Source organism: Semicossyphus pulcher, unplaced genomic scaffold (genome assembly GCF_022749685.1).
Source record: "Semicossyphus pulcher isolate SPU_LCO1_2020_fin unplaced genomic scaffold, fSemPul1.0.p SCAF_24, whole genome shotgun sequence".
Classification (NCBI taxonomy): Eukaryota; Metazoa; Chordata; class Actinopteri; order Labriformes; family Labridae; genus Semicossyphus; species Semicossyphus pulcher.
Genome location: NW_027211698.1, coordinates 10,919,726 through 10,940,781, shown reverse-complemented (window position 1 = coordinate 10,940,781; position 21,056 = coordinate 10,919,726). Strand labels below are relative to the sequence as shown.

Sequence of the window (21,056 nt, the reverse complement as noted above, 5' to 3'; positions counted from 1 at the left end):
AGCGGAAGGTTAAAGCCTCGGGAAGTTTGAAGTAAAAAAGTAAAAATTCATAAAATTTGAGAGCCTCATCCACAAAAATCAAGAGTCAAAACGAGTTCAAAAACAGCTCGTTCCTCACACATCGGAACATGTGACAATCAGCGGAGTAGCGTAAGGTAGCGTAGCAGTGTAGTCTCGATAGCAACTGCCTTGCTATCCAAAGCATAGATAGCATTTAAGCATACTCATGGACGTTAGCCGACATGCCCCCATTTGTTCTCAAAGCTATGAATGAAGACGACATTGTTCTGCAATGTTATCACAAACATGCTACACACACAAAGGCCCGAAATACACACAAACAGGACTCCATGGATGTCAGAGTGAGGGGGGCTACACATGGACGAGGGCCCGAGCAGTTGGGGATTCCCATTGCTAGCAAATCTAAATGATGCCACTTTTTCATGTTGTTTAAAGCGCGTCAGGATATGCTGCATATGGTGGGCTTGATCCATACACTGCACAACAGGAAAGACCAACAAAATCCTGTAATAGTTTGTCACAACAATGGACCATAACAAAGGGCTGGTAAAATAAAGGCTGTGCCAATATCATCGCTGGTGGTAGCGAAGACCAGACAGGATCGCAAGCAGTTGTCTTCCACAATTTTTAATCCATGTGGAAAAGCCAAAAATATGACCTCCCCCCTCTAAACTTTGAGGATATCTCCTGTCGGCATTTCTTGCTTGACAGACCTCCCGCGCCTAGTAACAGTTGCTAACGTAGGATTGGACCAAGGCCACTCAAGGGAGGGACTTAGTCAAGGGTCAGTCCGTACCTGGACTTGAACCAGCTACCCTCCGATTCCCAAGCCAAGGCCCTACAGACTGAGCTACTGTCTACCAATGGAGTGCTAAATGGTAGCTCTAGCGTTAGCTAGTGATATATTATTACAGAGCTAAATTCCTGCTAAACCTGCTGACGTAAAACAACCACAGTCGAAAATTAAGGGTCAAAACAAAACACCAGCTGCCATCAATGCCTTACCCGCAGACAATGCTTCTGCCGAGGTCATAGTTAGCAGTTAGCATACAAATGGAATGTTAGCCTGAATGCCCCTAGTTGTTCTCAAAGTTATGAATGCAATGCTAAATGGTAGCTCTGTCGTGTTAGCTAGTACTAAATTATGTAGGTCCTGCTAAAGCAAAACAACCAGTCGAAAATGGACAACCGTGGTCAACACCCAATACCTGCTGCCATTAAATCCTTACTTACAGACAATGCTAATGCATAGTTTGCAGTTAGCATACACACGCAGCATTAGCTAAGATGCTAAATGGTAGCTCTGTAGTGTTAGCTCGTGCTATATTATCACAGAGCTAAGGCTCCGCTAAAGCAAAACAACCAGTGGAAAATGGACAACCGTGGTCAACACTCAAACTAAGCTTCTGCCTAGTTTGCAGTTAGCATACACGCGCAACATTAGCTGAGATGCTCGTTTGTTCTCAAAGCTATGAATGCATGCTAAATGGTAGGTCTGTGGCGTTAGCTAGTGCTAGCCTAATGATGCAAGACACTTAAGAAATGGATCATCAAACACAAGTTTACATAAGCTTGAGACTTCTTTATACGTTTTAGATGCTGCATATTATGTAAATTAACCTTGAATTACATAGTTAGAAGCCTGTTGTGGATTTGAGTTTCCAGGGGCTTAAAGCTGCAGACAGTTAGTCAATGTTTTCAGTTATCCCAGAGAGAGCCCAGACTGTTAATGTCTTTAGCTTTGGGTGTTCTGCATGAAAAGAAAAGAGGCTACTAGCGCTAACTGTGCTCTGAGCCAAACAATACCAGAGGAGTGAAACTAAACCCCTGCCTCGCGCCATAATTAAATTCCAGCAACTGCATCCCATTACGCTCTCTTACCGAGGGGTCAAGGTGTTAGTGGGTGAAGAATGAGAAGAATGGAGGCAACATTATGCAGCGAGTAAAACCGAGCCCTTTCAAGCTGAATGTCTCCCATCCAGAGAGAGAGCGAGAGAGAGGGGAGTGGATATGCAGATTGGAGAGCAAATTGAGAGAGGAACATCCTGCCTTAAACCCAAATGACTGCGGCCATCCATCACTCCCGGCGCTGCACGAGTCGCGTTTGTCTTTGCGTGTGTTTAGGTGTGTTGGGTTTGCACTACGCATTTCCATAATTGCATTTGCAGCGGGAAGAGAAGCACTTACTCTCATTTTCGGCTGTGATTTATCAACCCGAGCGATTCGAGCCAATGCACACGTTCATTTATCTCGGTGGTGACCTTTTTCCCGAGCATATGAACGGCTGCCATCTTTGTATTTTTTCCGCGGCGCCCCCCTCCCTTTTTTTCGCCGGAGAAGCTGTGACAGAAGTGCGCGTGTGATTCTGACGTTGATGGCAGCTCATTCAAGACTAATTACTTTTCAAAGAAAACGCGTCAGTAGCTCGTTCGGGCTCTGATTTGTGAGGCTGTTCTTGAGGACAAAATGAATAATGGATGCTGAGAGGAAGAAACACAAGTTCAGTACCTTTACGATTTCTACCGTCGGATCATTAAATGTCAAAGGGAGATAGTGTAAACTCAACGTTTGACCTGAAAACTTCAAGGTTCTTTCTGCTTCTTTTGTGCTCATCAAAATAAAGGCGCGCTGATTTCCCCTGAGATGATCATCTCAGCGAAGAGGAGAGATTCAAAAACAGGGAGCAAGGTGATTGTGCGCGTGTTGTTTGATATAATAAGAGTCTTTACGTGGCAGGTATTGTGTGAAAAAGCTAACAAACTCTACAAGTAGTCGCCTGGCGTGCAGGAGGGATCAGTCATCAGCACTTGAATGTAAATATCATCAGCATCTGCCTGAGCAGCGGAGAATAAACGACTCCTACTGCAACGTTTCATGTTTGGCAGATGGGAGAGATGATGTTATTTTTATGAGGACATGTGCAAGTGATTATCTAATAATGTTTCAGCATCATTTCAATGATCATGAGACGAAAAACATCCACTGCTGCGTAAACGTTTTGTTGTATTAAAAACCTCAAAATCAAAGCTAACAGTTGGCAAACTTTTCAAAAGAGAGTAACTGCAGTAAAGTCGTATTTCAGACTATGCATTAAGTAAATAGCATTTATGATGAATTAAATAAAGTTTATGTAGCTGCCAATATAAAGGGGCTGGATGAAATAATATGTCATTTGAAAGTTGATTAAAAGTCACTCTTAAAGCCCCACATCCCGGGCTAGAACCGTACACTCACACATCGCTGCTCTACACCTACAATCATCTCGTATCGCGGCTAATAAGAGCTAAACAAGCACTGTCTCTTTAAACTTAAGGAGAATCTTTAATACCTGTAAAATCAGCTGCTCTTAAGTTTCGTCGGTCTCCATCAATGACTGTATAAAAAGATGGACACCATGACAGCTCCCTAAAAGTGAAGCCAAACCCTCTCTACCGCCCCCTGCTGACTGGCTGCAGTATAGCTCATAAAGCCAGCCTCCTCCATGTTAACAGATGGGACATGAGTCAAACTATAAAATCAAAATACACATGGTTTCTGTCATTATAGTTAGTTCTTACTAAGTGTTCATTTTTCTGACAAGTTTAGTTTTAATTAGTTATTTGATGCGGCAAAAAGGATGATTGACAGCTCTGTTGACGAATCCGGCTCCTGCAGCCGATCTGTATTAGCAGGGTAGAGAAGGATCGGCGAGAGGAGACGTAACGAAAACAATCACTGCAGTCACTGAAGTATCTGTGAACGTTAACCTCAGACTAACACAGAGAAGCTGTTCTGCTGTTAAACACGCCGGCGTGCGGGATCCTTGCTGTTTTTATCCGTAATTTACGTGTGTTTGACGTCACCATCGCAAGGTGGCAGCGTCTATCACGGGGGCTGTTTTGGCATCAATTTCATACAATAAGAGCAGATGGAGATGCATAGTCCATCTATATATACAGTCATTGGTCACAAGTTCATCTGTATCAGTATTCTATGCAATTATACTGTACATGGAAACAGGCTTACGGGTTAAGTCCAAAAGGAAGCAGGCATAAATCCAAATCCAAAACAACTCTGTAAACACGTGTGGAAGACAAAGAGTAGGAGGTGAGGCTAATCAGGAGCAGGTGAGAGCAATCAGCGCAGGGGGACACAGAGCGGCAGGAAGTGAAGCCGCGGACACGAAAGGGAAGGGTGACTTTCAAAGTAAAACAGGAAACAACCGTGCGGGATTAGACATAATCTGATGCTTTTGGTCTTGTCCTTGGCCTCGAAAAATAAAAATCAGTTCTTTGGTTGAATTTTGAATTCTTAAATGACAATTTCATTGAGGTTTTTGGCGGTAATTGTCCTGCAAGTCTTACAAATTGCACATGTTCAGACTGCTCTCTGTACCTCGGAGATGTCTAAATCAAGTAAATGCCATGTACTGTTTGACTTTCCTCCTCTACGTGCTCTATTTTTGTTTGAAAGTTATGCCCTATGTGCCTAAACTTGCAGCCCAACCCACTGCTGTATGACGATGCACACGAACGCACACGCACAAGCACACTGTGCCAGATGGACTTCCTGGCAGTCTCTACCTTGTCTCCGTCCACGAAGGTCTGCCCGTCGCTGGCTCTCCTCCAGGATATGTCGGGCAGAGGCTCGCCGTCAGCCACGCAGGAGATCATGGCGGCGCTGCCCTCTACGGCTGTCACGTTCTTCAGCTGGGTGATGTGGGGCTGGACTGGAGGAAGAGAATCAGAGAAGAAATTAGTGCGCAAAGAAGAGTGGATTGAAAGAAAGAGGGGGAAAGGTGTGAGGGAGGAGGGGAACTGTCAACTCATAAGGGAGGCTGCATGAAGGCTATTCCACGGGGTTTAAATACAGAGCTGAAGCATGACTTTGGTGCTGACAGTCCGGGCCAAGATCATTTACACACTGCAGCCGTCGCTCCTCCCGGATGACAACACAAAAACTGACTTTGCTGAAGTTTAAAGCACAAACACACCTCCCTCTCTTTCGTTCCACCTTTTTTGTTTAAATAAATATAGATTTTTGTTGGCCTCTCGAGCGCGGCGCGGAGCGATAAGTGCTGCAGAGCTCGCCGCTCGAGGGGGGAGGCCGCTGCCTGCTCGAGGAGGGAGCCCGCTTCCCCGCTCGCCTTTTTTTTTCTCCTTCCTGATAAGCAAACCCCGAAACGCCGAGCATGTCAGGGGCACGGAGCATGTCACATGAATCATGGATTGCTTCTCTCCTCCCCGCACACACCGCGCTGGAGTCCTTAACAGGGTGCTCGCAAAGTAGCATAGCAGAAAATCCAAAAGGGAAAGGAAGTGAATGGAAAATGGTGACTACTGTAGTGAAGGCTTTAACACCACCCGGGGGGGATGTGAGGAGTGTTTGGCAATTTCACATGGCTTCCACCTGCGGGCGGGGGGGAGATATCTCCGGGGATTTTGGGAGCTTGTGGAAACATGAGGTCACACGAACGTACGAGCAGGCGCACAGAGCCGCACAAACACCTGATTTAACGCTGTGTTAGGTTACATATAATAATTCTACACAGTTAGGGCATCACTTCTAAAAGCTATAATCACATTAAACCCACAGACCAGGAACACAAACGTGACTGTTGGTGTTAAACTGCCCGGTTCATCTTCTGATGGAGTCCTTTTCATACAAAGATTTAAGGGCAGGTTTTTATCTCTCAGGTCACCAGATTCTTTCATTCTGATGACCCAGCTGATGCTCACTTTCCCATTTAACTACTTGTAGCTAATGATGGTTTTAGCTACAGTTAAAAATACATTATGGGGCGCTGGTTTAGCTCAGTGGGTAGAGCAGGCGCTCCAAATTCAGAGACTATCATCCTCAATGCAGCGGCCACAGGTTCCTGCCCTCGGCCCTTTGCTGCACGTCATTCACCCTGTCTCTCTACAGCTGTCCTATGTAACCATGTTTTTGCTGTCAGCTGATATCATGCGCACATGTCTTTATCTGCTTTTTGTTTTTACCTGGCTGAAAGGAAAATCCTCTCAAAGACAATGAGGTCAAAGTTTGACGTTAAGTTGATGAATGCTAGCAGAGCTAGCTAAAGGCTAACATGAGACATACTTTGAAGTTTGTCAGACATAATCTTCATAAAAGCTGTTTTTTCTTGTAACATTAGAACTGAAAACATATAATTGAAGTTTTTAACCTCAAACTGCATTATGGTTTGGATGACTCATATAAATATGACTCCAATAGCAGCAATATGTTGCGCTCTTTGATGTCAGCATTTAAAGGAGCAGTTCACCCCTGGAGAAAGACGCTGTCAGTCAAAGCTGGTGTTCTCTGTAATATTTGAAATTGGCGCCATAGCTGTGGAGAAAGTCGTACAAACAGCTCGTGGTTTTCGCCCGTTCTACATTCCTACAACACCCAGCGTGCATTGCGCCCCTCCCTCTGAAAGGAACGGCTCAGCGAGAGACGCTGGAGTGAAATACGACCGATTTTGCAGCTCAGAGCGGTACAGAATCCAAAATACGACGAGAATATACCGGTGGATCGTCTAAAAAATCTTCAGGTCTGCAGTCTACATTTCAAACCTGACGATTTTGAACGAGACATGACATCGGAGGCGAGCATCTTAGATTGAGGAAGTGTAGTTTAGCGAGCTCCCAGGCCAGGTTTTCCAGGGCCCATTGGAGAAGCGGATAGCGTCCTCCAAAGGCACTGAGCCAAATTGTTTCCTACCTTAACGGCATTAGCTCCCTATAAAAGCATGATAGGACTGAGGTTGAAAATCGGCGAGCTGGCCCTTTAAGGGCGAGTCCAGATTCAAGATGTTTATTGTCGCTCCGGTTATACAAGTACAATCATGTGAAATACTTATGCTCGGACGCTCTGATTAGAAAGGGTTAATTTTAAATATAGAGACATAAGATAGAATAAAAAATAAAACAATTACTAAAAGATTGATTTGTAACAAGATGACTTAAACACACACATCCATTAAGCCTCTCGACGCCACTTTGCCTCAATAACGCACCACAAGCGCACATTCAGATAAAACAGTTACTCGCACCGAGGCCGGCCTGAACCGGCTCTCTCCACCATCACCTTATCTGCAGCCTCAGTGCTCCAGATGCCCTTCATCATGCAAATATTAAATGGAATATGTCTCATTTATCAAGCGTGCTGCAAACCCCACTCTGCAGGGAACATTATTAATAACGCATTATCTGAAACATTTCAGCTCCGAATGAGAGCGAGCGGAGAGGCGTTTGTGTGCGAACGAGATCCAGAGTTCATTCGACCTTTGAGGAGTATTTTTACACGGTTTATTCTTCTCACTTTGATGCGCACATTTAAATGAGCTTTTGGAAGTTTAATTAGAAACAAGTGCGGTTTGTTAATAACTATAATTACACTTCATTATATTAATGATAGGTATTGTAATGATTACACTTGTAAATGTTGCCTCGTATTGTCGGAGCTGACAGACGCGGCGTAAAAAAATAACTCCTCAAGCTGCGAGAGAGCCGTTAATGGTGTCAGCGCTCGAGCTGAATGTGACATTATGATGATTTTTTGACACTTTAAAGGAATAAAAACACAGAAAGGAGGATTTCTTTGACCATTAAGGCAGAAAAATCACAGTTTTTCCTCTTTTCTTAAGCAAAACAGCATTTCTATCACCCCCATAGCAATGTTTGACAACGTATAAAGCTCTTATCCCACCCACTGACAGGTATCAGAAAACTAAATAGGCCGCTGACTGTATCTGATAACGATGTGTGTTTTTGTTGTTTCAGCTGCGCGCATCCACAAAGCAAATGTCAGCGCGCGTTCTCTCCTGTCACGCTTGATGCCTCGGAAAACTCTACAAAGTTTAGTCGCTTTAAAATCTCTTTTTTTCAGTGATAGGATTTATGTATCTTTGCTGTCTCGTCTCATTCCGCTTACATTCCCCACGAAGAGCGCTGAATTGGGTATTGTGTGTCAACAATGCCACGATGTGTTCAGCCAACTTGTTTAAATTATGAAAAAGCCATTAGGGAGGATTCTGGGTTTCACACGGCGCTGACAACAAATCAGAAAAAGAAGCGAGTCTGAGCCGACGGCAGAGGACTCGGAGGCTTCAGCTCGGATAAATGTCTCCTTTCTGCTGAAAAATGGAGGAGAAGCGCTCTTTGACATTTCCTGTTGATGCTCCTCTCAGCTGAAACATTAGCTGCTATCAAACTGTCTACATTTAGGTGGTTCTCTGTGGAGACAATTCATGGGCGTTTCTGGTCCGTCAGCGGCGCGAGCCCTCGCCCACAGGAAGCGTGTCGGGTCCGCAGCGCAGTGGAGCGTTGGCCCAAGCGGCTGGTTTCGCGAGATCACAAGATTGCGGGAGAACTACATCATTGCGTGAGAATTGAAAAATCACGCGATAACATCAATGTTAGCAGAGCAACACACAAACTACAGTTCAGTTTGCACATCCGAGGTTGATTATCTGCTCATCTAGAAATCATTCCGTGATGTTTGTGCTTCAACCATGGAAGAGTACACTACTTAATTTTTCGAGATTTCAGTGTGTTGATCTTAAAATAAACGGGAAAAAACGGGAGTCTGTACCAGTCTGAACATGGTGTTTTATTTTGAAATGACAGGATGCTGTATGCTGCTTTCGTGTGTGACTTCCTGTTTGGAACGATCTGCTCTGTTCAGCTTGACGCATGTTTGAAGCGGGCCTCCGTCAAAAGTAGACCCGGCACGTATCTTTAGCGAAGCAGAGCGGAGACACGCTTCTGGGTGCTGTGGAATCACGATCATTGTCTTGAATGGGCGCAATCGTCTCCGGAGGTCGCGGCTCAGGCGCAATCGTCTCCGGACGTCGCGGCGCAGACGGAACGCGCCGGAGACGGATCCTGTGGGTTCGAGGGGTCAGACGCAACACAAGAGCAAACTGCTTCAATATCGTCTGGGCAATGCGCTCTGTAAATCGGACCTTGAGACAAATTATCAGCGGCTTATTCTTAGTGATTTCCCCCCTAAGAGACTGCGTTGATGCTAGCTGCTAGGCACTGTGCTGCTTTGAGCTAAATGCTAACATCTGCACGCGTACTCAATGCCAATGCTAATGTAGCTGCCAGCAGTTAAATACAGTGAAAGTCCATTTAATATTTTTATAATATTATTTATAATATTTATTTCTGCCCAGGTGTTATATACATACACATTTTAGCGTGTTAGCTTGCTAATACGAGCTACAAAGCACTGCTGAGGCTGGACTCAAGTGGCTAACAGACCGAGAGTCCCCCGGGCCTCACTGTTTGCATGTCTAAGAAATGATCCAGTAAATGGTGGATGTTCTCCTATAGCAACAACAGGCCTGAAGGTAAAAAGCAAGATAAGTTGACATAATCCCTGAAGACCAATAATAGCTGCAGGGACCGACATGTCTGGCACTAACAGCTCGAGGGGGCTGCTGTGGTGTCTCTACACAGCAGCCAGACGGCACGCCGTGGTGCCGCCGAGCTCACAGATGTTTAAGTGCTAAAGCGCATGAAGGTGAAACCAGAATCGATACTCTTGGCGCAATTAAGTCGTGGCAACACATGGTCATAGGTCTGCATGTAGGAAGCCGTTTGTGGGGGTGAATATCCAGCAGCTGCTGCAGCTTTGCGACAACTCATTAGCCTCCCTGTGCCGTCTCTTCAGGTCATGCGTTTTCCCTCCTTCCTCTGGAATCACACCTTTGTTTCATCTCTTGTCGCCTTTGCTCATTTTATCACCTACAATCATGTCCTCATGTTTCTGAATATACAGAATCCTGCTGACGACATGGCTGACATTAAATGTAAAGCATTGACGCGCGCACACACCATGTCTGACGGAGAGGCCCCGCTCTCCTCCCGCCCGTGCTGTCAAGACTAATAAAACTAACTTACAACAGCGCTCCTGCTCGGCACAGTGAGCTCCTCCCTCCCTCTTAACTTCTTCATTTAAATGTGCATTTTGAAGAACAAGCGCTTCTCGCGTCTTGAAAGGATGTTGATGACTCGGGCACAAATCTCCATACATTTTCATGAGGCGAGCGCGCTCTATCAGGGCGATCTGAGAGGAAATAGCCGGCAGGTTTATGAAAATATAAATTGAAATTTTTTATTGGGGCTGCAGTAAATGAAATATGAAGCAATAAATGATAGATTCCCTTTCAGAGGTAGATCATATTGATGCAGCTGATATTGTGGCGGGCTGGCGGCCATATTTAGACGTTTGTGGAAAAGAACATTTCATGGAATTTGTACAGAGCCCTGTTAAAGCTTTATAGACCAATATAAAACACTGTTCACTGGCTCATGGTCAGTGCTATTACACTTAAAAGCTTTGGAGGAGCACAGACAGATAATGGCGAATGAAAACTAACTTTTGAGATTGTAGAAAGCCTTTCAGGTTAAAGGTAGAATTAGTGGAGTGTGGGGGTGGTTCAAATTAGCAACTGGGCCCCGTTCAGAGCGGCGAACATGGCGAGAGAGCGACGCAGAGTTGGCCTTCTTTCTGTTGGACAGGAAGGTGCCTCAAACCGGGGAGGACAAGCTAAACCGACGGTAACCGTGATGCTGTCGGCGTTAGCTCGACGGGATGGGCGTGTTCTCGCACGAGAGAGCGAGAGTGAGCTTCTGGTGGCGAAGAGCCCAGGAGGAGGGGCCCAGTTTGAATGTGTCGTTAAAGGACACATCCTACTTATTATAGCTTTACGATAAATTGAAGGGTCAGTTCACCTAAAGCAGAGAAAAAAAGTGGTATCTATCCACACGCACGGTTATGTCTTCACTTATGCGACAGATCTAATATGTCCATGGAAGTGAAGTAGAAATGTTCTCCAAAAGTACCAGTTACATGGGAAGATACCACAAGAGGCGAGTTAAGTCCCCAGAGGAGCAGCGACCAGTGTTGATGTCGTCAGCGAAAATAATGACGCTCTTTTTTCCACGACGAAGACGAGACGCTGAGGAGCTCAAAATAGATCGTTAATGATTAAAACTCTGACGACACGTCTTGTCCCCAAGTAATGCATTCCTGTGACTGGGTAACGTGCTATTAAGGTGGTTGTGAACTTTCTCTGTTAACTCCGTCTGCTTCAGGCTCTGTGCGCGCTCACAGAACAAGGGGCGTCATGTGACCTGTAGTCCTCATCGTTCTTTTACTATTCGGATGATCTGCTGAAATTCAAAGTCTTAAACACTGACACAACCTAAGCAATAGGCTAATTTGTGTTGCCTCCTACGAGTGTCTGACAGCTCCTGAGTGTTGAAAAGAAGGACAACATTTCAGTATCACTCAAAGCTGTGATTGGTTCTCAGTGGCTTTGTTAAAGAGAGTAGAGAGAAGCTGTAATTTAAATGGCTCACGTCATGTAGCATCACGCATGCCAACAGCCTTACCGAACACTTTGAGGAAGAGCTCCCTCTCCTGGGACCCGGCCTTGTTGGTGGCCCTGCAGGTGTAGGTGCCCCCGTCTCCCTGCCGGATGTTGCGGATGGTTAGCATGCTCCGCCCGCCGTCCAGCCGGGTGTAGAAATACTGCTCCGACGTCTCCAGCTGCTGCCCTTTCCTGCACAAGACAACACAGATGAGCAAGGGGAGGAATATGTGCTCGCACATGACAGTGACCTTCACCGAAATTCACACCTCGGCACTCGTGTGACGCTACAGATGTATAATCTTAGCACTTTGGATGTCAGCTGATACCATAAAAGAGAGGCTAAGTGCAGACAGCTTGACTTTGAAGCTATTTCTATCTATAGCGCATAAACAGGCGAAAACATGGCGCCACTTTTTTTAGAAACCTTTTCAACTGTGACGAGAGTGTTGCTCCGGATAGACACATCAGACTGCAATAGAAATAACAATCGCTCAGTAAATCATTTGTAGTCTGTCATCAAAATTCTTCAAACGCCGTCATGCAGAAGAGCATCATCTTGATATTCCCCGTCAGTGTTTGAGGCTGCTCGCTCGTGCTGCTGTGTACGTTTGGTTATGGACTGCAGCACTCTCTAAATGACTCCGCTGTGGTGTGGAGCACTGTGCTGACTTAATGTCTTTTCTTATTGGACTCTGCAGGGAAATTAATCAGGGGAGAAAAAAGCAGCGGCTAAAAAGTGAGGCGTGTTTATATTTAACACCTTAACCACACGTGTCTTCTATAATGTTAAAGGTCAAATTTGGGACTTTTTATCAACTTATGCAGAACTCACGGTCCTTTTATAAGCCATCTGCATGCAGGTACAAGTATTAGATTAGCCTGCATGTTTATGAGATATACCAGCAAGGAACAAAGCATGGTTAAATAATGAAGGTTTCTAATGTTAACCTGCAGAACAAATATGCATTTGTTAATTGTCTTAAAGCTACAGCGTCACACAAACCCGACAATTATCATGTGACTCCACTGTTCTGTTCTGGTTTACGGGCGTTTGTTTCAGCCTCCCTGCTCTCAGGAGAAAGCCGCCATCAGTCAAAGCTGGTGTTCTCTGTAATCATAATCGCTTGCTTTCAGACAGACTCCTCCGGACGCCTCACTTTGTGATGTCACAAAGTGGAGGAACTCTATCGCAGTGTCGCAATCCAGGGGCCGCGTCCTTCGAAGGTTTCTTAAAGGAGCACTTCGCCCCTAGAAAAAGTCGCCATCAGTCAAAGCTGGTGTTTCAATATTTGAAATTGGCGCCATAGCTGTGGAGAAAGTTGTTCAAACAGCTCGTGGTTTCGCCCATTCTACGTTCCTACAACACCCAGCGTGCATTGCGCCCCTCCCTCTGAAAGGAACGGCCCAGCGAGAGACGCTGGAGTGAGATACTACCGTTTTGATCGCTGCAGGCGATGTCTCAGAGCGGTGCAGAATCCCAAACACGACGAGAATAAACCGGTGGATCGTCTAAAGAATCTTCAGGTCTGCAGTCTACTTTGCAAACCTGACAATTTTAAACGAGACATGACATCGGAGGCGGGCGTCCTAGATTGAGGAAGTGTAGTTTAGCGAGCTCCCTGGCATTAGCTCCCCATAATACCATTACAGGACTAAAGTTGGAAATCGGCGAACTGGCCCTTTAAGCATGTCTTTTAACTGTAGCAGGTGGTGCATTTCAGCATAGTCCACAGCTGGAACTTCCAAACACCCACATATTTTTCAGCAGTTGGCAGTGACCAAAACAGATAAATAAAGAGTGAATAATGAATATATATGGACCAAGGTGACACAAGGTGGCTCAAAATAAATGCTAATGCCATGCTAAGCGTAAAAGGCAACTGTTTGCTTACATGTTAGCAAAATAACTTTTTCAAATGGTTGCTAAAGTTGCGCTTCGAGGCTGCTCGGTAGGCAAAAAATAAATGTATTGAAACATTTTGAAATGCAGGCAAACCTGTGCAACATATTAAAACTTCTGCTCTGCAAAGTTGCATCTCCCGACCAAAAAAAAAGTTGCTTCGACTTCCAAAAAAGCCCCAAAACTTATGAGAAAGACAAAATGTGTTAAATAATCCAACAGGCAGATAATCATTAGAGATGGGAGAAGGGGCGGAAGTGCAGGTTTGTGTTGCTGTGATTCCCCGACTCCTTTAAAGTAAAAATCTTAAATATAAATGTCTGTTAAGTCTCTATCGCTGAATGAGGTAACATAATGGTGATTTGTATTTGCAGTATTACAGACTGGGTGTCTGGTGCGACTTTCAGGGGAAAAAAACACAAGCGGTGCCCAGTTAGAGACGCGTTTTCCCTCAGCCAACAGTGGTTGGTCTGCCAGAGAGGGTAGGCGGAGCTAAGCGGCTGCTTTTCCGCTCTCTGCAAGCGTTACGAGTAAACAGTAATCTACTATGGCTGAACAAGCAAAGAAAAGATGGATGACTACAGATACAACTTCAATTCGACGCTCAGATGAGCTAAAAAGGAAAGCGACCGTCAGCGAGGGAAACCAGGAGTTACAACCGTGGACGTCACACATGCGACACTGTCTGGATATCTTGGGAAGTGCGCTCCCGCAATCACCGTTTATCGCCACAGGTGCCGCCAAAGAGAACGAGAATTGGGAGATTACAACTTTAACGACAATCTGTGTCATCGTCTCCACCGGCTCCAGTGACCAGGAGGTGGTTGCACTGAGCAGCTATCAGGTGTAGTTGGTGAGACTCTTGTTGTGGCCATGGCTAAAGGAATACCAATAAGTGCGTGAAGCTTCGATCGAGTTATAAGTTAGTATTAATCCACCAAAAGGCAGTTTACCCTTGAAATATAATCTTTATGCATGAAAATGCTTCTTACTTTTACCCGTTCATTCAGTATGGATGATCATGCCCTCACTCAGAAACTGGCTCTCTATTCTTTAACCTCGTATGCTGGTATGTAAATTGAATTCAAAAGCAATAGGTTCACAGAAGGAATAATGCATAGCTCTAAATATATTTACAGACTGCTCTGTATGCTCCCACACTGTATCGCATTCATGAAGAATAAAAACAATCTTATTATTTGGGGGATTTCAAGTGTGCAGATGTTATAGGCTGAGACACAAGCACACAAACAAACCCAGTGTTCCTGTGCATTGAGACCCGGGCTGCAGCCTCACTGTACCGCAGGAGAAGAAGAGGGAGGATAATTGAAAGTCGACGCAGGAAACACCAAAGCCAAGTAATAATAACTGTGGCGAGCCAAAGAGGAAATGAAGAGAGGCCTCATCTTTGGAACGGACACTGCAGCACTGAATGTCATTATTCTGACTGACTGCTGACAGGTAGTCCATTACCCATGATGCGCAGAGGACGAGGCGAAACCTGGCGCTGACAGGAAATGCAACTGGGGAAGCTGGAGGACGCCGGGAGGGGCGACTTCAAAAGGAAAACTAAATTGGGTTGTGATTGTTGTTCACGCCTCGGACCGTTCTTTTGTTGTGATGGACGCGTTTTAATTCCGCAGTCTCGGGTTGACACGCAGGACTTGTTGACCTGGGAAATGAAGGAGAGCGCGATGGAGTGTTTGTCAGTCAGCGGACGCTACAGGGTGTAAGATCAGCGGTGGTGCAGCGAGAGAGGCAGCGGCCTGCCTTTGATGGATACACAGCCAATAACAAAGGAGGGAAGATGGGATTTCTGTGAACACAGATTATTCTTTAAGTTGAGTTTAATGCAATGGTATACCAAAACAAAGCCTCGAGTCATACATTTAGTTCTGCTCATCCCAGGATTTATAATTTTGCAGCTAACCTCACACAAATTAAAGTTATCCCTGTGATCAAGCAAAATCAACCCTTGCTACATTGCTTATTAGCCATGTTAGCAACACATCGTTTTATATTCTTACTCTGCTCTGAGTATAAACTACTGGAATAAAGTGTCAGCAGTTGTGAGACAAGAGTCCATGGTGCAAAAACTTTCCCTCAATGCACAATGTGTGCTCTGTTAGCAAGGGAGCTGACAAGTGTGCTAACTGCACGCTAACCAGCTTAGTTAGCTTCCCTGCCATTTAACAACTCTTGACTTGAATGTTGTCCGGCTAAAGTTAATGGGAGAGGGAGTAAACAGTAAAATCGAGGACGAATAAGAAGCTTAAAGAGTTATTAGCTGCCCAATCCTACGAAGGATGCTCCATTCGTAGCCTGCGTAGGCGCTAAAGTCGAACTGAAATGCGACGGTCTGGTCTACGGAGGATTTCCTGTTAACGTCACCAGCTGTTCCCGCCCTTAACAATTGCGTCACCAAACGCTGCTCCTGTCGCCTAGCAACAGGTAGCTAACTAGCTAGCATAACTTACATCACGTAACTTAACGTAATTTGATTCAAGGTGTAACGCTAGCTATTTAATTGAGTTGAGACCAAGAACATCTACATTTATCATGCCATCTCGTTTGAAAATCTCCCGGGAAACGGAGGGCGCATTTGTCGGGCGCATTTGAATGAGCCTTCGGAATGGGACAGCCTTCAACGCACCGCTGTGACGCAATCGACCTTCTGATCCCTGAATTGAGACACAGCTATTGTTACGAACTAGAACTAGCATGTTCCTTGTTTGGTAGCATTTTAGCTGTTAGCCCTGGTCTTCTATCTTCTGAAAGCAAAGAATAATCTCACTAACACTTCTGGCGTGACCGTCCTTTGATGTTAAAAGATAAAAACTTTATTTACTTAATCTACTTACTTATCTACCTAAGGTTTTAACTGCTTGCAACTTAATTTGGTCATAACGACCTCATATGCGGGACACTATTTATCTGATCTGAGTGTCACAACTACTTTTTATGAAAACAGAAAGTCTCTTTTATTCTACATCAGGTGAGATGGATAAATAAGCAAGCACCATTGTTTCCTTCTGATGAACAGGTTTCAATTTCCTTTTGTAATTGTCACGGTAACCATGCCTCAGTTTCTTATAATCACAGTAAGAATGACACAGTGAGTGAGATAATTATCTAACAACAAAGCTGTCACATGGAAAGTCTCAATATGCCAGTGAGGATGAATGGATACATCAGCTCTCGCTCACTGTGAAGTTTGCTGCTGTTCTATCATTAAAACCTAATTTTCCTGGTTTGTTCGCTTCCTGGAAGACGAGGTAACGCACGCAGGAGTAAATAACATTTCTGCTGTTGGGGCTGAGAACAAGAGGCGAGATGAATGAGTGTTACAAAGTGGGGGTTGTTTCCAGCTGCGCGGCATCTCCAAATTTAGTTTGCGCACGTGTTTCTTTTGTGTCTGCCATGAATAACTTTTCTTTCAAGCTGCTACAAAAACACCTCAGTCACATGAGTCGAAATGTACCTCTAGGTATATTAAAGTTGTTTATAGCTTCTGGCATCAGGTTCAATTCTGAAACATGTGATCAAGACAATTTAAAGGGGGGGTGTTGTGCTAATTTCAAGCTTCATATTTCACTCTGTGGAGTAGCTTAGCATAATTTACAGTTAAAGAAACTCATACAGCCTCTGCCTGAAACGACTCAGTCAGCTCTGTCCCTTTAAAGGGCCAGTTCGCCGATTTTCAACCTCAGTCCTTCAGGGGAGGTAATATCATTATGGCAGAAAGAAAATGCCGCTCCTGTCGCCTAGCAACAGGTAGCTAGCGGGCTAACTAGCTAGCATAACTAATGTTGAGTAAGTTAACCTATTTAAAAGATAGTTTGTTTCAAGGGCCCTTTCGTTTTTTTAAACATGTGTCTCACTGTTATATTTAAAAGTGTATTCCTCGGCCGCATGAGAGTCCGCCATCTTGTTTGAATCTCGGGGATACGTTGGGCCGCGAAGGACGCACCCGATGGATCCTTTGTGGCCCGGGAAACGGAGGACGCATTTGAAGGAGCCTTCGAAATGGGACCGCCTTTGACGCGCTTCTGTGACACATTCGGCCGTTCAAATGCGGCCTTCGAAGGACGCGGCCCCTAGATTGCGACACAGCGATAGAGTTCCTCCACTTTGTGACATCACAAAGTGAGGCGTAGCAGGGGATTACTCCAAAATACTTTTAGCTACAGATTTGAAACCTCACCCATGTTTCGAATCGAAATCCAACATTATATCTTATATTTTGAAACAGCATAATACCCCCACTTTAAGTAATAAAGCTACATATCTAGCACTTTACATTATTGTGAAACATATAAAACAGCATGCTAGCGATATTAGCTAAATATTATAATTAAATAAATTAGCAAATAAAGGGAGACATTAATTCACTTGTACAAAAATGTACTGCAGCTTGTTTTCCAGACGTTAAAATGTATAGCAAATAGTTTCACCAAGAAATCCTGTTGAGTGTAATTATGTGCAATTGCGTATGACTGTTATATGTCAGTGGGCTCCAACTCAATTTCCTCCATATTCATTCAATAAATGGCCTCACTCTACTCACGCAGCTCTAAACGCGTTACACACTGTGTTACACACCGCGTGCTTTAACCTTTCTGAGACCGCTTCTTACGGAGCAAAGCACGAGCTACGGCCGCCCACCCTGCAATAAGGAGTACAAATAAGGGTGGTTGAAGACAGAAAGCAATAGCTTGGAATAGCGGAGAATGAAAGCTAAATGCGGCCGTCCTCACTTGAACATCGCCGTGTGTCATTATGTTCAATTTGCGGCTACTTTTAAGTGGCCGCACCGTTTTTCTCCTTCCATCTCCTGTTATTGTCGGAGCTGCATGTACAGAAAGTCGTTCTGCAGAATAAAGTGAGCTGTATTGATATTTTAAAGGCAATTGCTGCCATATGTTGCAGCAAGTCAAAAATAACAAATTTTTCAAGACACACAGGTGCCTAAAGTTCCTTCTGGGCAGCCATTGATCTCCATTCATTCAGTGCAGCATGATGTAGATGAAACATTACCTGATTTCTTCTGTTAAACCTGCATAATTGTTGCTTATTTATGAAAGTTAAGGTACAAAACTATTTAAAATATAAATTAGACAGTCTTTAATGTCTTGATCTTTCCTTATGATGAAGTTTGTAGTCCGTGCAACTTGATAATTGCCGCCCAGAAGGCAGCACGTGCACTACTTTACGCTTCAGAAAACAGTCTGTAAGGTGTATTCGACACATGCTAATGTGCTCAAACATACAGCAACACTGCCAGGGTTCATTATGATGACTTAAATAGAAGGAACTCCACTGAAATGCCATGCATGTGTTATCAAGAGAAGCTCAGGTGCAAATGGCACGCTACGCCTGCGTGCCGAGCGGCTGCTCGCTAATGACTTGATGTCAAGTTGTGAAGTGGATCGCGAGGCGCCAAGCGCTCGTCAGGTGCAAACCGTCACTGTTGCTATGATACAGGTGAAATTACTGCGGGAGGATGTGCGAGAAACATTGGATGTAGTTGGTAATAAAAGCACATATAAAGACGTGGTTATTGTAGCTCACATGTATAGGTCACACGTGTATTAATAGAAGTGGTTCATGAAAGACTGTCTCTGTGTGTGATCTAACACTCTAGTATGTGGACGTCTGATTGGAGCTTTACAAGTGTGCTTCCATGCTACTTCACAAAACTGGGTCTATAAAAAAATGCTCTTCCCAGTTTGGTCTGGAAGGACGGCACTATCCTGCTTAGAGCCGTGACCTCAACAAACACCTTTGGGACGAACAGGACCACCGACCTTATTACCTGGCATCAGCTCAGGACCTCACGCGCGCTCTTGTGTGACTGAATGGGAGCAAATCCCTGCAGCCGGGTTTCCAGACTGTCGTGGAAAGCTTTTCCAGAAGGGACGGGGGCTGCCGCAGACCGCAGATCGTACAGATCCTTAGAGAGTCTTACAAAGCAAACATTTGCTCTAATAAAATGTCTTTTTTTTTACTTGTCAGAGGTCAAATTAAGGAGATGCTAAGATTAAGATACATTAAAATGACTTTTTTTTTTTTAAATTAAAGCTCCTGTGAGGATTTTTTTGCTGCTTATGAAACACACTGAAATTAATTCTGATGACTCTATATAAGGGATTCTTGGGGCCAAGGACCCCTTACAGGACCCCCCCATAATCGTTCATTGGTCGAGCAAGTATGAGAGAGAGAGAGCGGCGGAGTGACAGTAGATACAAGCGGAGCAGAGAGGCTTGTATTGAACATCGTACCGGGGCTTCATTCAAAATGTTTGAGGCTCAAGCCAGCGCTCCCCAGAACGTGACGCCCTGGAAGACCGCCAGCAATGAGGGACAAGATCCGTTTCTGCGTGTGCAACTTTACTGCGTTCCAGCTGTTAGCTCAGCCCTCGCGTTTTTGCGACGCACTGACGCAAGTTATACAAATCGACAAGGGTGATTTCATTTCAAGTTCCTCACGACAGCTTTAAACACAAAAGAGAAAAATAGAAAGAGAAGAGTTGCAGTGTTGCCAACTTCATGCGAGCTCCAGGTACCGACAACGCCGATACTACCTACTCTACCCACACGGCTTCTTATGGTGCTCACAGCTCAAACGTGTAGTTAAGATGGGTCGTGCATTCCTGTTACTCGCGATGTTTGCTCGTCGTCCCATTCACAAACTGTGCAGGGAGAGAGAAGACGCTGGGGACAAGGATCTTGGCTGCACGGTGCCACATTAGCGGTTTTTATTGGACTAGAAGATGTGCCAAAAGTGTCCATATAAACGTAGAAAATTATACCTTAATTTATGATCTTATTCTAAACCTGTGTGAATGTGTATTTGCTGTGGACATTTCTCCGTGTTTAGGTCTTAACAGGGTTTAAAGAAGTGAGTAGAAATCCTCCACATGGGGGTTTATAGAGAGAGCAATGCAAAGTTACCTGTGCCACGTGACCAGCGGGTCAGGCGATCCAGAGGTGATGCAAGTGAAGGTGACTGACTCCTGGTAGTCGGCCGTGGCGTTGAAGGACTGCTGGAACACGGACAACACGGGAGGCACTGCAGACAGAAAACAACACAATCAGACAGGAACGCTGTCACTTCACCCTCACAGTTAATAGGATGAATCACTAAAAGCAGAAATGTGACTATGTTCTACATGATGAAGGCTAACATTTTCAAATGGATTAAATTGGCCTCGCGAGCGGCCAGTAAAGCACTCAGTGGAAATGCAGCTCGTGTTGGTAATCCCGCGGGGATTTCAACTAACATTCTGACCCAGCCTTGGTAAAAACACAAAGCAGCCGAGCACGGCGACTATTGTCTGTCGGCGAAATCCACACAAACAACGGCGAGACGTCTGAAAAGAAGCTCCGGCATGTGCAAAAATAGGGCTTTTATTTTGTAGAGAAACTATTCAATTCCTGTGAATGCTTGAGCTCCAGACGTTCAGTAATGTTGAGTCTTGATGCTTGAATGTTGCAGTCCAAAGATATATGTTGCAACACATGCAGTGTATAAATACAGCATGTCTTTCTAATCCAAACCAACAGCGTTATTGATAACCAGCAGGGGTCCTGATGATTTCATCAGGAGTATACAGTGAGTGCTGTCAGGAACACGAGCGTCCCCCTGCCGCCCGACCATCTGAGTCCTGTCATCTTGTCATTCAGTAAAAGCAGAGCAGAGGGAGAGCAGGCCCCGGTCTTTTCTCCGCTCCGCTCTCTGCAGTGACAGGGGAATGACAGCTTTATG

At 44.9% G+C, this 21,056-nt stretch overlaps 1 protein-coding gene across 2 annotated transcripts in view; it reads right to left on the bottom strand.

Moving 5' to 3' along the window:
- Positions 1–21,056, bottom strand: part of LOC138603583 (neural cell adhesion molecule 2-like) — a 303,677-nt gene that overhangs the window by 52,504 nt on the left and 230,117 nt on the right. For both annotated transcript variants that reach the window (XM_069675446.1, XM_069675445.1), the window contains exons 6-8: positions 20,243–20,360; positions 11,409–11,578; positions 4,584–4,729 (exon numbers count right to left, since the gene is read on the bottom strand). In XM_069675446.1, coding sequence (XP_069531547.1) covers positions 4,584–4,729; positions 11,409–11,578; positions 20,243–20,360 — 434 coding nt within the window. The remainder of the gene's footprint in view (positions 1–4,583; positions 4,730–11,408; positions 11,579–20,242; positions 20,361–21,056) is intronic.